The sequence below is a fragment of the Jaculus jaculus genome, chromosome 2 (genome assembly GCF_020740685.1).
Source record: "Jaculus jaculus isolate mJacJac1 chromosome 2, mJacJac1.mat.Y.cur, whole genome shotgun sequence".
Classification (NCBI taxonomy): Eukaryota; Metazoa; Chordata; class Mammalia; order Rodentia; family Dipodidae; genus Jaculus; species Jaculus jaculus.
Window position 1 is genome coordinate 173,203,471 of NC_059103.1, and position 16,383 is coordinate 173,219,853.

Genomic DNA, 16,383 nt, shown 5'->3' on the forward strand with positions numbered 1-16,383 from the left:
TTCAAACGGGAAAGTGTGGGGGTGGGGAGGGAGGGAATTACCATGGGATATATTTTATAATCATGGAAAATGTTAATAAAAATTAAAAAAAAAGTATTGTGGAAAAGAAAACAAAGATGCTAACATGAAAATTCATTAATTTGTAAATGTCAAAAAAAAAATTAAGCGATGACTGAAAAGTAATAAGTGAACTTAAGGAACAGCTGAACCTCACTTAAGCAATACATTTATATTAAGAATAGCTCAAGGAGGTGGATGCAAGAGCAGGAGGAGGAGGGAGTCCTTTCGGCCGTACTACTCCTCCCCTGGTTCCTGCACACACCACACCGAGGGGCTCAGGAGGGGTGCTGCGGGGACCCTGGGAGGTTGAGGGCTAAGTATGGGGAAGAGCTGCAAGGTGGCCGTGTGTGGCCAGGCATCTGTGGGCAAAACTTCAGTCCTGGAGCAGTTCCTGTATGGGAACCACGTGGTGGGTCCTGAGACAACTGAGAGCCAGGAGGGCATCATCTATGTGGGCTCCATCAAGATAGACGGACCCGGGAGGGCGGGGCAGGTGCGATGCTACGATACCCGGGGCCTTCAAGATAGGGCTGAGCTGCCCCAGCACTGCTCCCCCTGCACTGACAGCTCCATCCTGGTCTACAGCACGGAGAGCCCAGAGCCCTTCCAGCACATGGAGCTGCTCAAGGAGATTGATACAAAGGTAAGAAGAGGGTCCCCATCATGGCCTTTGGCAACAAGTGTGACCTGCAGGAGCAGCAGCCTGTAGACCCAGATGCGGCTCAACACTGGGCCAAGTCAGAGAAGGAGAAGCTGTGGGAGGTGTCGGTGGCTGACCACTGCTCCCTCCTGGGACCCTCTGTCTACCTGGCCAGCAAGATGACCCAGCCCCAAAGCAAGTCTGCCTTCCCTCTCGGCTGCGAGAACAAGGACAGTGGCTCTGTGGATGGCTCAAGAACTGCCCTTCGTCTTCATCCTCGCCTCCTTGTTCCAGCTTGTGGGGCTCTGGAGGATTGGGCTGAGAGCACAGGGTGCACAGGCAAGCTGTCCTTCCCAGTGATTAGGGCGGCTCCCCTGTAGGCCAGGCAGCTGGGCTGACCCAGGCCACCGTCACTCTCGTTCTCTCTCAACACTCAAGAAGTGCAAAGAATCTTGATTGCTGCCCTTCCCCACAACCTCCCATAATATTCCCCATCAGACCCCAGCTTTCATATTATCTCCACTGTCACCTGGAACACAAGGGTCAGTGTCCCTTCCCTCTGCCTGGAGCAGAAAGTAGAACTGGCATTCTGAAGTGCCCAGCCCAGGGTGTGCTTCCTACTCTGACTATCCTGCCGGTCACACACTTGTGGCACCAGCCTGGGCTTGAGAAAAGACGACCAGGTACTGTGAGTGCAGTGTGTGCATGCAGGCCTGAAGGTCAGCTCCCCACCCTGACCTTCCTTCTAAAGCCAGTCAACTGGGACTGGCCTCTTCTGTTTGAACTCTACCCCTCTCCCAACTGTTTTGTTTCCTTTTCCTGGGCCTCACTGATGGAGGTGGAGTGGAAGGATGACAGGCTGAGTCACCAGTGGCCTTTGTGACCAGCAAGGCCATTCCCCTCTGGGCGTCAGTTTTCTCACCTGTAAATTGACAAGTTACTCAATAGATGTAGACCCTTTGCAGCTCTGATTTCCTGAAGTCCATGGCTTAAGTAGCTTGTGACTGTCCTTCCAGCTTCTCCCTCTTCAAGGTGCTCTGCCTACCAGCCCTGGGGGCTGGGCACGCCTCTCCTCCCAGCCTCCTGGGGGCAGGAATGCACTCGGTTCTCAGTGGCTGCAGTTGCCTTGCCCAGTGAGCAGCTGTGGACCTGGTCTCCATCCCTCCCTCTGGTTGTTTTTGGCCAGTAGCTGGACTTGTATTTAAATTATCCATATTTATATGCCTGCTGCCCTGGTGGAGGCAGAACAAGGTGCTTCTCGAACACTTTTTACCTCAGATGCCTGCACAGAACCAGGTACACCAGTAGCTGCTTCCTAGGAGCTGACAGGCCTCAGAAAGGTGGGGTACCCAGGCACACGTGCCACCAAGTCAGCTTATAACCCACAACTTCTCTAATGTGCACACCTAGCATGGGTGAGACGCTACAGCCAGATCACCTCCATGACCCACCCTTACTCCCCAGAGCAGGTGAGCAGGGACGGGCAATCACGACTGGGCAAGGAGAGTCAGGGCACTACAGGCTCAACCTCAAAGTTCATTTATTGATATGTTGGAACACAATAAAACCATAACTGCTGTTATAAAAAAAAAAAGAATAGCTCAAGATAAAAGTGAATGCGGGAGAGATGGCTTAGCAGTTAAAACACTTACCTACGAAGCCAAAGACCCCGGTTCAATTCCCCAGGACCCACATAAGCCAGATGCAGATGCTCAAGTGTCTGGAATTTGTTTGCAATGTCTGAAGGCCTTAGTGCACCCATTATCTCTATCTGTGTCTCCCTCCCTCCTCTCTGTCTCAAACAAATAAAATAAAATAAGTGAATTTAGGACTGGAGAGATGGCTTAGCAGCTAAGCACTTGCCTGTGAAGCCAAAGGACCTCAGTTCGAGGCTTGATTCCCCAGGACCCACGTAAGCCAGATGCAAAAGGGGGTGCATGCGTCTGGAGTTTGTTTGCAGTGGCTGGAGGCCCTGGCACATCCATTCTCTCTCTCAATCTCTATCTGCCTTTTTCCCCCTTTCTCTCTCACTCTCTCTAATATAAATAAATAAATAAATAACTATTTTAAAAGTGAATTTAGTTCAATGAAATGGATACAGGAGAAGGAATGCCATCTGCAGCCATTGCAGATAGCTAACAAGAGAAGAAAAGAAGCTCATGAAACAGCCCTGTTGTAGTTACATTCCTGTTTCGGGGATAAAACACCCAACCAAAAGCCCGTGATTGGAGGAAATGTTTTATTTTGGCTTATAGCCTTTGGGGGAGACTTCATGATGGCAGGGGGAAAGCTTGGCATAAGCAGAGGCTGGACATCACCTCTGCCACAGCAGGTGGAAAACAGTAGCAAGAAAGTGAGCCAAGTTCTGGCAAGGAGGAGCTGGCTACCACATCCCAAAGCCCACCCCCCAACACACCACCTCAGCATTCAGAATATATGAGTTTATGGAGGACATCTGATTCAAATCATCACAAGCTCTGAGAACAAAGTGACTATGCAAGTACAATAACTTCTTTTAAAAAATAACTTCTAATAAAACCTTAAGTAACTGTAGAACAGACACAGGAGATACAACCCAGGATTCCAAAACATCAGATGGAAGAAAGCCAGAAATCAGGAAAGAACAAGTGGCTGGAGAGATGGCTCAGTGGTTAAGGCACTTGCCTGCAAAGCCTAAGGACCTGGGTTCAATTCTCTAATACCGACATAAAGCCAGATGTACAAGGTGGTGCATGAGTCTAGAGTTTGTTTGCAGTGGCAAGAGGCCCTGGTGTAGGGTTTCTATCTCAGGCTCATCTGGAATTCACTATGTAATCTCAGGGTGGCCTCAAACTCACTTTGATCCTCCTACCTCTGTCTGCCAAGTACTGGGAATAAAGGTGTGCGCCACCATGCCCAGCTTACCTAATTGTTATCCTCAGAAGAAACTATTAAACAAACCCACATCTTGGGCTGGAGAGATTGCTCAGCAGTTACAAGCACTTGCTTGCAAAGCCTGATGATCTGGATTTGATTTCCCATACGCATACAAAATCAGATGCCCAGAGTAGTGCACACAGTTGGAGTTCGTCTGCAATGGAAGCAGCCCTGGCGTACCCATACTCTCTTTTCTCTTCTTCTTCTCAAATAAATAATAGTAAAATATAAAAAATCAAATTATAGATGAAAAGGGCACCATTATAACAGATACTATTGAAATTCAAAAACTTATAAGGAGGGCTGGAGAGACAGCTTAACAGTTAAGGTGCTTGCCTGCAAAGCCTAAGGACCAGGGTTCAATTCCCCAGTACCCAAGTAAAGCATGATGTACAAGGTGGCACATGCATCTGGAGTTCATTTGCAGTGGCTAGGAGCCCTGGTGCACCCATTATCTCTCTCTCTCTGCCTCTAATAAATAAATATATAAATAAAATAAAAACATTTAAAAAAACAAAATATGCGTAAAGAAGATCACACAAAATTTAAGGTTTTTCTATGTTAGCAGGACACAAAAATTAAAAATCAAAGACAGGGCTGGTGATATGGGTCAGCTGGTAGAGTACATGCCTGTTAATCCAAGCACTCAAAAGGTAGAGGCAGAAGGATCAGAAGTTCACTGCCATCCTTGGCTATACAGTGAGTTCAAGGCCTGCCTGGGATATATAAGACTCTGTCTAAAGGAAAAAAAGAAAAAGGAAAAACCGAAGAGGAAAAAACATTTAACATAACTAAAACAAAATTTATATTGCATGTCATACTCACCCAACAAATATAACAAAATAGTTAACAAATGTGTATTAAAAGAGTCCAATCAGTCATGGTACATTAGGAACATGTCATGGCTGGAGCAAACGTTAACCTTCCTTTAAGGGCTATAGAAGACTATATAATAGAGTACTCATAAATAAAGAAAATACTGTCGGGCGTAGTGGCACACGACTTTAATTCCAGCACTCGGGAGGCAGAGGTAGGAGGGTCGCTGTGAGTTCAAGGCCACCCTGAGACGACAGAGTGAATTCCAGGTCAGCCTGGAGTAATATGAGACCCTACCTCAAAAAACCAAAAAATAAAATAAAATAAAATAAAAAAATAAAGAAAATACTAACATCACAACTGGAACAATGACGAAGACAATAGGTAACTGGAAATAACTTACAAAACTATAAATTATAAATACATATTTTTTTTCCAGAAAGAAATACCACTAGATAGTAAACATAGTTAATTCTTGACTTGATTGACTTATTCTCTAAATTTGCTACAGTAATCACAAGTGACATTTATGTCTAAGTGAAAGACATCAAACAGAAAATGTAATTATGGGCTGGAGAGATGTCTTATTGGTTAAGGTGTATACCTGGGAAGCCTAAGGACCCAGGTTCAATTCCCCAGCACCCACGTAAACCAGATGCACAAGGTGGTACATGCGTTTGGAGTTCATTTGCAGTGGCTAGAGGTCATGGTGTGCCCATTCTCTATCTGCCTCTCTATCTCTCTGTCTCTACAATAATAAACAAAATATTTTTCAAAAGAAAATGGAATTATATGAAACACTATATATACCTGAAAAGTACTTTTCAAAAACTAGAGGGATGGGTCCGTGGATAAAGCACTTTCCACACAAGACGAGGACCTGAATTCACAGCCTCAGGACCCACAAAGAGCCAGATGTAGTGTGCAAGTGTCTGTAATTTCAGTGTTTCCTATGGTGATATGTTAGAGACAGAACCCTCAGAAGGTTGTAGACCAGCCAACCTGGCAAACTCAACGGACCTTAATAGACTTAATAGACCTTGACTCAAATAAGGTGGAAGGTAATGACCAATACCTAAAGTTCTTCTCTGACCTCCACATGAGTGCCATGGCATGCATATGCCTGCACTGACACACAGGAATGTACACACAAAGGTTTAAATAGGGATTTTCACATATATTGTTTAATTACATTATAACAAAACCTTGTTACAGTTTTTATAGTTGATGAAACTTAGAGTCAGAGAAGCAATCTGACAATGTAACTTAGAAATAAAATGAGAAGCCGGGCATGGTGGTGCACGCCTTTAATCCTAGCACTCGGGAGGCAGAGGTAGGAGGACTGCCATGAGTTCGAGGCCACCCTGAGACTCCATAGTGAATTCCATGTCAGCCTGGGCTACAGTGAGACCCTACCTCGAAAAACCAAAAAACAAACAAAAAAAGCAATAAACTGAGGAGCTAAGACTAGTGAAGTCAATAAATGTGAACTGAGGCCAGGTGTGGTGGCGCACGCCTTTAATCCCAGCACTCGGGAGGCAGAGGTAGGAGGATTGTCATGAGTTCGAGGCCACCCTGAGACTCCATAGTGAATTCCAGGTCAGCCTGGGCTAGAGTGAAACCCTACCTCGAAAAACCAAAAAATAAAATAAAATAAATGTGAACTGAATAACTAATTTACTAAACACTGAAGACAGAAGTATGAAGACCAGTTCTCTATGCTACGGAATTTAAGAGTTAATCAAAGGAGGGAGATAATTGCATGCTAGGAATTTGTAAGACACAGATGAATGTAGATTTCAAAGTGATATGTAAGGGAAACAGTGGTTTTACCTAACTGGATCAGGAAGGTTTTGAGTTGCCTCCTATGAGAAAGTTGATCAACAGGTTTATTTAAAAAGAGAGAGAGAGAGGTTGGGGAGCTGGCTTAGCAGTTAAAGGTCCTTGCTTGCAAGCCTGCAGACCCAAATTCAATCCTCCTCAGCACCCATAAAGCCAGACACAAAGTGACAAACACATCTTTGATCCCATTATGACTACAGAAATGGAAGATAGGGCCAGGAGAATCAAGTTTACAGGCCAGCTATAATGGCAACTATAGTGGAAAAATAAGAGAGACCCTGTCTCAAAAAGAAGGTAGAAGGGGACAAATACCCAGAGGTTGCACTCTGACCTCCACACACACACTGTGTGGCATATGTGCACACACACATCATGCACATACATGCATAAGTAAATAAATTAAAAAACAAGTCCTTGGGCTGGAGGGATGGCTTAGCGGTTAAGGTATTTGCCTACAAAGCCAAAGGACCCAGGTTCGATTCCCCAGGACCCATGTTAGTCAGATGCACAAGGGGGCACACACGTCTGGAGATCATTTGCACTGGCTGGAGGCCCTGGCACTCCCATTCTCTCTCTCTCTCTCCCTCCCTCCCTCTTTCTCTGTCAAATAAATAAATAAATAATTTAAAAAAAAATTAAAAAAACAAGTCCTGTTGGGTGTGGTGGCAAACACCTTTAATCCCAGCACTTGGGAAGCAGAGGTAGGAGGATCGCCAAGAGAGTCCAAGGCCACCCTGAGACTACATAGTGAGTTCCAGGTCAGCCTGAACTAGAGTGAGACCCTACCTTGAAAAACCGAAAAAAAAAATAAAGGTAGGAAAAATTTAAAGGGTTACTTATTGCAGATTAAAGGGAGACAAAATTCAGTCATGACTACATGTGGCAGAAAAAGGACAGGAATGATTTTAAATGATTTCTAATTCTACAACTGGACAGCAGGGCCATGTCACTCACCGAGATGGAATACAGAATAACAAGTGCTGGGAGACAGATAAGGATTTTGATTTCTAAAATATTAGGTTGACGAGACCTGAGGCAGCTACCAGGAGCAAACATCTAACATGCACTGAAATACATGGGTTTGGAATACAGGAAAGCATATACCTGGTAGAGAGAAAGTCTGAGGAGCACAGATGGTGACTGATTCCATGACAATGAATAATATCAGCCAGGATGTCTCACACAGTGAAGGAATGATGCCAAAGCAGGAATCCAGAAGGACACTGACAGTTAGGACAAGCAGAGACTGGGGAGGAACAGCAAGAGATGTAGGAGGAAAGTGCAACATCATGCAAGGTAAGAAAGAAATGAGTGCCTATTTTCGTTTCATTGCCAGAATACTTGTGTCACCATAAGAATTTCCTAGGCGCAAAGAAAAATAAGTGCCCACAACCATGAACACGGGTATAAGTGGAAGAGCAATTCCTTCCTTACCTCATCTCTGCTGATGAGCTCATTGGAAAACGTGAGTCCGGGCATGAGCCCTCTCTTCTTTAGCCAGAATATGGCAGCAAACGACCCTGAGAAGAAGACCCCTTCCACAGCAGCAAAGGCCACCACTCTTTCCCCTGGAAGACAAAACAGTTACACTTCCTAAAGTATTATGCACTGAAGACCTCTGCAAGGTCATAAAGATATAGTTGGATTTCTTTTTACAATATACAACTCTTTTACCAAGAAATAAACAAATCAGCTCAGCATGGTGGCACATGCTTTTAATCCCAGCACTCAGGAGGCAGAGGTAGGAGGATCACTTCGAGCTCGAGGCCATCCTAAGACTCCATAGTGAATTCCAGGTCAGCCTGAGCTAGAGTGAGATCCTACCTCAAAAAAATAAAGAAACAAATTAGTGCTATGCCTAAGGATCTTCAGAGAGGACTTCTGCAGGTTTTGATGTCTGGACAAAGGATAGTCTTTTACACACAAAATAAATGAACAAACAGACAAAAAGAAATGAAGTGATCTGCTTGTACAGCAGATGTCCCTGTTAGTACAGGCACATACATGTGACTGCAGCATGTGCAAATAAGTGTGTATACTGAATGGGAAACACAAGTCAAACCGAAAAGTGTCTTTCTCTAGGAGGGAAGGCTGCTGGGGTTTACGTTTTTAGATCCTAGGGCCTAACAAGCTATCTATAAACATTTCAAAAACATTATTATCCTTGTTAAACATTTAAAAAAATAAACCCAGCTGAAAACAATAAATGTGTCTATCGAAAAACATGTCCTATTAAGTATATGAGTCAATTTAAAAGTTTACTCACTGTTAGGCAAGGTCTTTGTAGAAACCCACATTCCTAAAATGACTTTAGTGGTATGATATCTGTGACATCAGCCCTAGAGGATGATTATGGGTATAATCCAAAAGTCACTGGCAAATTCCTTCTGTTGCCATAATATATATGCTTGAAAGAAGTATTTATATAGTATAAGTCTGTCTGGGGAGAAAAGTTTGGCCTATAATATGCCATAAAGACAATGTCTGCTTGACAGAACTACTGACGATTAACATAGATAATAACATCAGTTTATACCAATTTGTTGCAGAACCAAACACATATCAGAGATTTAATAGATGAGTCCAGAATTGAATTGATGAAAATTAAGTAAGTGCTAAAAGATGAGACAGCAAGTGGTTCATGCATCTGGAGTATGTATGCAGTGTTAAGAGGCCCTGGTATGCCCATTCCCCCCTACCCCCTCTCTTTCTCTCTTGTTCTCACTCTGTCTCTCTCTGATTACAAATAAAATATTGTTTAAAATTCTAATACAAGCCAGGTATGGTGGTGCATGCCTTTAATCCCAGCACTCAGGAGGCAGAGGTAGGAGGATCACCATGGGTTTGAAGCCACCCTGAGACTACATAGTGAATTTCAGGTCAGCCAGAGTGCAATGACACCCTAACTTGAAAAACAAAAACAAAAACAAACAAATAAAAAAAAAATTGAGGGCTGGAGAGATGGCTTAGTGGTTAAGCGCTTGCCTGTGAAGCCTAAGGACCCCGGTTCGAGGCTTGGTTCCCCAGGTCCCACGTTAGCCAGATGCACAAGGGGGCGCACGCGTCTGGAGTTCGTTTGCAGAGGCTGGAAGCCCTGGCGCACCCATTCTCTCTCTCCCTCTATCTGTCTTTCTGTCTGTCTCTGTCGCTCTCAAATAAATAAATAAATAATTTTAAAAAATTGAATACAAAAATAACAGATATAATCCCATAAATAAAAAGCATTTTGGAGTTCTCAATAATGAAAGGATACGTGCCATTTAGCCCAGCACTTGAGAGGCTGAGGTAGGTGGATCACTGTGAGTTTAAGAGTTCAAGGCCATGGATATCCATGACCTCATAGTGTCTGACACTACCTACACAAGACCATCATAAGAGGAGGAAAAGACCATGACATCAAAATAAAAGAGAGACTGATTGAGACGGGGAGGGGAATTACCATGGGATACTTTTTTTTGGCCAGAAACTGATTTTATTGGAAAAACAAACAAATAAATGAAAACCCACCATAACCAGTGACATTTTATTACAATCATTTCAATAAGCAAAGATTCTGGAACAGAACTTCTAAAACTTTTTCTACTCATGATTCCTTTCCACTGGAAGAATTTTTTTTTTTTTTGATTTTTTTGAGGTAGGGTCTCACTCTAGCCCAGGCTGACCTGGAATTCACTCTAGTCTCCGTGAACTCATGGCGATCCTCCTACCTCTGCCTCCCGAGTGCTGGGATAAAGGCGTGTGCCACCACACCCGACTTTTTTACATTTTCTAAATATTTTATTTATTTGAGAAAGAGAGAGAGAAGGAGAATATGGGCACACCAGGGTCTTTAAACACTGTAAACAAACTCCAGATGATTGTGCATCTGGCTTACATGGGTACTGGGGGATCAAACCTGGGTCCTTAGGCTTCACAGGCAAATGTCTAAACTGCTAAGCCATCTCTCCAGCCCTCCCCCCCGCCTTTATTTTTTTTGAACCAAGGTTTTATAGCAGCCAAGACTGACCTTAAATCTTGAACTCCAAGTAAAAAAGGAGATATAAAGGGAAGAGAAAGGAAGGGAGGAGGGTACTTCATAGGTTGGTATTGTATATATGTAAGTCAAAGAATAGATTAACAGGGGTGAAAAGGCCCAAAGTGAGGTCAGGGGAAGAGACTGAGTAAAGGAAAGGTGGAGGGAGGGCTAATCAAAATCTAAGAGGATGCAAATAAATCATATGGAATCCTCTGGTTTCGGACAATGGAACACTCAGGAGCCATAGATCATTGTTAGAAAATTTTCAGTGCCAGGGATGGGATACCTCCAGTGAATTGTTGGCCAGGGAGGTCCCTGATGCCCCCAAAACATTTACAGGCCATTGCCGAGGCCCTTGGTTTCCCACCAGGAATAGATGGTAAGACCCTATTGCTGAAGACTCCACATACATACTTGGGCTGCAAGGCCACTGAGAAATCCTGCTGGAACTGAGCTGATAACCTCCTCCATGTAGACCAGCTGACAGAAAGCTGGAAGAAGCCATTCTACATGCAGTTCAATGGGAGAAAGAGATACCACCAGTGAAGATACTCAACAGTGGACACTGCATGCCTTATAATTGGCCAGCCAGGCCAAATGAGCCAACGGGTGCAATAGTGGCAGGTCTGTCATGGTGGAAACTAACTGCCCTCCAATTGGACTGGAGGCCCGCTCCATGGAGGTGAACACACCCCTGACACTGAAAACTTAAAACAGGGGTAGTCATGAGCCCTAGGGGTGTAACATCTGCTTATGTCTGGAAAAATGTATATACTATGCTTATCAAACTGCCCAGTAAGCACTTCTCTTAATATTCATACCCTCATATTAATGCTACTCTCACTTTGGGTAGAGAATCTTCTCTTTTCAGATGGCAGTGACCTTGGGATGACTCAGAAGGTATCATAGTGCTGGAAAGAAGTGACTGGAGTCCTGAGTAACATCTCGATCACACCTTCCAAGGCTCAGGGTCTAATGCGGAAGAGGTAGCAGAAAGAATGTAAGAGCCAAAGGAAAGGTAGGACTCCGTACAACGTGCTCCCTCCAGACATAAAATGGCCTGGATATCCATGACCTCACAGTGCCTGACACTACCTACACAAGACCATCATAAGAGGAGGGAAAGATCACGACATCAAAAAAAAAAAAAAAAAAAAAGAGAGAGTGATTGAGATGGGGAGGGGATATGATGGAGAATGGAATTTCAAAGGGGCAAGTGGGGGGAGGAGGGAGGGTATTAACATGGGATTTTTTTTTTTTTATAATCATGGAAAATGTTAATAAAAATTGAGAAAAAAAGTAATTGATTTCCGAATGTTTTTTGTGGCTTACATATAATTTTGCCATTTATTACAGATAAAAAAAAAAGAATTGCCTACAAATGAGATGGTTATTTACCTTTACATAAATAATTAAATCTTGGCTGAATATTTGGCTGGATAAAGCTCATCCTCTACTAATTTCCTCAACAAACGCTCATGAAGTGAACACCCGGACTTCTCACATATGCATAGGTTGCATTCAAAAGCTCTAGTGGGCTGGAGACAGCTTAGTGGTAAAGGCACTTGCCTACGAAGCCTAAGAACACAGGTTCCAATCTTCAGGTCCCACATAGCCATAGGCACTGACGCAAGTGCATAATGTGGCACACGCACACAAGGGGGTACACACATCTGGAGTTCGTTCACAGCAGCTGAAAGGCCCTGGTGTGCCCAATCTCTCCCCCCACCCTTTTTTTTCTCTCTCTCTCTCTCTCTGCCTCTTTCTCACTCTCTCAAAAAAAAAAAAAAAAAAAAATTAAAAGCACTGACCCAAAACCCAAAACACATTTTCTTTCCAGGCTTTTCTGTTATGTATTTCTGCTCTGTTCTACTTTGGAACATTCTGTAGAGAAGCCAATGCCAGCTGATGCTCTTTTTTTTTCCTGTTTTTTTTTTTTCTTCTCTCTCTTTTTATTTTTGTGCAGAGTGGGTGTGGCATGGTGTGTGTGTGTTGTATGCACATGTATGTGCAGATGCAGCACAGTCACGGGTGAACAAAAAAAAAAAAAAAATCAAGTGTCTCCCTCCATCACTTACCCACTGATTTTCCCTTAACTGACTCTGGAGCTTGTCACTGGCTAGCTGTTGTACTTCTCTTTCTTTTTCTTGCCCTCTTATGATGTAGGTCTTGGGTGGGCAGCATTAGCCACTGTGAGGTCATGAATACATCTCCTTTGTGTCTGGAAGACAGCATTCCAAAGCAACCTTCCCCACTGGAGATACTTTTTATAATCATGGAAAATGTTAATAAAAATTGAGAAAAAAAGGGCTGGAGAGATGGTTTAGCGGTTAAGCGCTTGCCTGTGAAGCCTAAGGATCCCGGTTCAAGGCTCGGTTCCCCAGGTCCCATGTTAGCCAGATGCACAAGGGGGCGCACGCGTCTGGAGTTCGTTTGCAGAGGCTGGAAGCCCTGGCGCGCCCATTCACTCTCTCTCCCTCTATCTGTCTTTCTCTCTGTGTCTGTCGCTCTCAAATAAATAAATAAAATTTAAAAAAAAAAATTGAGAAAAAAAAGAGTTCAAGGCCAGCCTGGAGCTACAGAATGAGTTCTATGTCAACCTGGACTACGGTGATTTCCTACCTCAGGGAAAAAAAAGACAATAATCAAAGGAGCCTGAGATTATTAAAAAAGGACAGAGACCTGCTTCTTCATATAATGAATAAAATCAAATTAAAACACCAATTATGAAAAAGGTAATAATAAGGTATTTACTTAGAGCTACATGAATGAAATATATAAATTAGATGTAATTAGTAATTACTAAGCAACCATTATGCATAAGACACAATGTTATCCACATCTTTTAAAAAATATTATGGCCACCCTGGGGTTGTAGCTCAGTTGATAGAGTGCTTGTCTAGCATGCACACAGCCCTAAGTTTGATTCCTAGCACTGTATAAAGCAAGAGTAATTACAGTCATTCTTGGCTATATATCAAATTTGAGACCAACCTAAGCTAGAGAACCTGTTTCAAACCAAAAACATCCAAAAAACAAACAAAAAGAGTTATGGCCATGGTTGGTGGATAAGCTCATAATTCCAGCACTCAGATGGCTGAGGATGATTGTGAATTTGAGGCTACCCTGGGATACATAGAAAGTTTCAGACCATCCTGGCTACATAGAGAGACTCTGCCTCAAAACAATAATAACCAAAAAAAAAAAAAAAAGTTCCAGGGCCTCAAAACTCATCCAGCATACTAATCTTCAAATTTTCAGAAACTAGATATTTGTTTTTCCTAAGTTATTAAGATTTGACTTGCTTTAAAACCCTGACATTCTTTATAACAGATAAAAATTACATGTTGCTTTAATACTCTTACTGGATTTTGTGTGACTCTTGTTAACCTGTTATTATGCACTGGCATCTTAACCTTTCAAGATCTAGCTTACTGCACATTTATAGGGAATAGATTTCTCTTACAACTGTTTCTAATTAATGGTGCAAATAATGATTTTAGTAAAGTGGATGTCAAGACTTTGGTATTCATCTTCCATGGTATGACTTTGATTAGCACCACGTAAGACAGCATCATATCACTCAAACCAAATTTGAAAAATACATACCAAAAGTAGATTTTCTATCTGCTATCCATCGCAAGGCCCAATCTGCTTTTTTCTTAACAGATGGCATGGTTTCAATTGCGTTAAATAAAAACTCTCTATGAAAACAAAAAAAAAATTCATGGAACAGTTATTCAATTGCATTTCTTTTCTTTTTAAAGTATTTTTATTTCTTTGCAAGCAGAGAGAGATAGAAGAGAGACAAACAGGGCTGGAGAGATGATTCAGCACTTAAGGCGCTTGCCTGCAAAAGCCTAAGGACCAAGGTTCAGCTACTACCCAGAACTCATGTAAGCCAGATACACAAGGTGGCACATGCATCTAGAGTTCCACTTCAGTGGCTGGAGGCCGTGGCATGCCAATTCTCTCCCTCTCTCTCTCTCATAAATAAAACAAATAATAAAAAAAAGAAGAAACAGAATATGTACTCTAGGGCCTCTAGCCACGGCAAACAAACTCCAGACATATGTGCCTTTATGCATCTGGCTTTATGTGGGTATTGGGGAATAGAATCTGGGTTGTTAGGCTTTGTAAGCAAGTACCTTAAACACTGAGCCATCTCTCCAGCCCCACTTGCATTTCTTTTCCTTCTTTCATTCCTTTTTTTTTGGGGGGGGGGGAGTTAGGGTCTCGCTCTAGCTCAGGCCGACCTGCAATTCACTATGTAGGCACAGGGTGGCCTTGAACTCATGGCAATCCTCCTACCTTTGCCTCCCAAGTGCTGGGATTAAATGCATGGGCCACCACGCCCAGCTCCACTTGCTTTTCTTAAGTGGACTAAATTTTAACAGTTTAAGGAGAGAGAGTAATTGTAACTCTCTGCCATAGTACCAAATCTGTAGTTTTTCTGTATTTATTCATGTTTATTGTTATAAATAAAGTAAAACACAAATTAAGTGATTTGCATCTATTCTGACACAAAAAAATCAATTAAATGCAAATATTCCACTTATCAAAGCAATTGGCTAATAAAGTTTTAAAAAAAATACTGCAAAACATAAGGATTATCTGGCTTTATACAACTCATTTTAACTTAACACATTACTGATCAATAGAAAACATACGCATGAACTTCCATCTGTGGACAATCTTTTCTTAATGTTTTAGTCTTGGAATAAGTTCAGCTGTTAACATAAGCAATATGATAAACCTTTGTAAATCCCTACAGTAATACCTTTTCTTGGGATCTCTAATATAAGTGTCTATCAGCAAGCTGTACATCTCTGAGTGAACATTCTCCATGAGAATCTGAAAGCCATAGAAACAGCGAGCCTCTGGAACCTGCACCTCCTGACTAAAGCGCTCCACCTAAGAAAGGAAGGGAGATGGACGGATTCAGTGCTGCAGGCTCTCAGGAACACTGACTGGTTAAACACTGCAACTCCAAATATGGACATTAGAGTTAGCACTTTAAAAATGCTATGTTCTCATCAAGGGATACTATCTATACCTTAGATGAAGGCTGCCAATAAAAAGTTTAAAAAAAAAAGAAAGAAATTCAAAACAAAAACATACACCACCACCCCCAAAAAAACACTTCCATTTTTCCCAGAATTTAGGAGTCTGGACAGAAGGATCACGAGTTCAGGACCAGCCTGGGTAACATAGCAACACCTTGTCTCAAAACATAAAAATAAACTTGAGGCTGGGAAGATGGCTCTGCAATTAAAGATACTTTCTTGCAAAGCCCGTCAGCCCGGATTCGGTTCCCCAGCACTCATGAAAATCCAGATGCACAAACTAGTTCATGCATCTGGAGTTCATCTGGAGTGGCAGAAGGCCCTAGTGTGCCTATGCATATTCTCTCATTCTCTCTCCCTCTAATGAATAAAATTTTATTTTTATTTTTATTTATTTATTTATTTGACAGAAAGAGAGAATGGGCACACCAGGGCCTCAAGCCACTGCAAATGAACTCCAGACATGTGTACCCCCTTGTGCATCTAGCTAACATGGGTCCTGGGGAATCGAACCCGGGTCCTTTGGCTTTGCAGACAAATGCCTTAACCACTAAGCCATCCCTCCAGCCCATGAATAAATTTTTTTTTTTTTGAGGTAGGGTCTCACTCTGGTCCAGGCTGACCTGGAATTAACTCTGTCATCTCAGGGTGGCCTTGAACTCATGGCAATCCTCCTACCTCTGCCTCCCGAGTGCTGGGATTAAAGGCGTGCGCCACCACGCCCGGCTGAATAAATATTTTTTAAAAAATAAAAAATTAGAGCTGGAGAGGTTTATCAGTGGTTAGGCATTTGCTTACAGAGACTAATGACCTGGTTTCAACTCTCCAGTATATACCTAAGGCCAGATGCACAGGATGATGCATGCATCTGGAGTTCGTTTGCAGTGGCTAGAGGCCCTGGTATGTCCATTCTCTCTATCTTGTAGCTCTCCCTCTCTCTCTTTTAAATATATTTTATTTATTTATTTGAGAGAGAGAAAGAGGTGGGGGGACAGGGAGAAAGAATGGGCATGCCAGGGCCTCTAGCA

At 42.8% G+C, this 16,383-nt stretch overlaps 1 protein-coding gene and 1 pseudogene across 4 annotated transcripts in view; one reads left to right on the forward strand and one right to left on the reverse strand.

Annotated features, from left to right (window-relative positions):
* Rrm2b (ribonucleotide reductase regulatory TP53 inducible subunit M2B) overlaps positions 1-16,383 on the reverse strand; it is a 145,589-nt gene that overhangs the window by 113,157 nt on the left and 16,049 nt on the right. For all 4 annotated transcript variants that reach the window (XM_045144279.1, XM_045144281.1, XM_045144280.1 and 1 more), the window contains exons 4-6: positions 15,070-15,203; positions 13,899-13,993; positions 7,709-7,842 (exon numbers count right to left, since the gene is read on the reverse strand). In XM_045144279.1, the coding sequence (XP_045000214.1) occupies positions 7,709-7,842; positions 13,899-13,993; positions 15,070-15,203 (363 nt within the window). The remainder of the gene's footprint in view (positions 1-7,708; positions 7,843-13,898; positions 13,994-15,069; positions 15,204-16,383) is intronic.
* On the forward strand, positions 360-769 carry LOC101598898 (annotated as a pseudogene).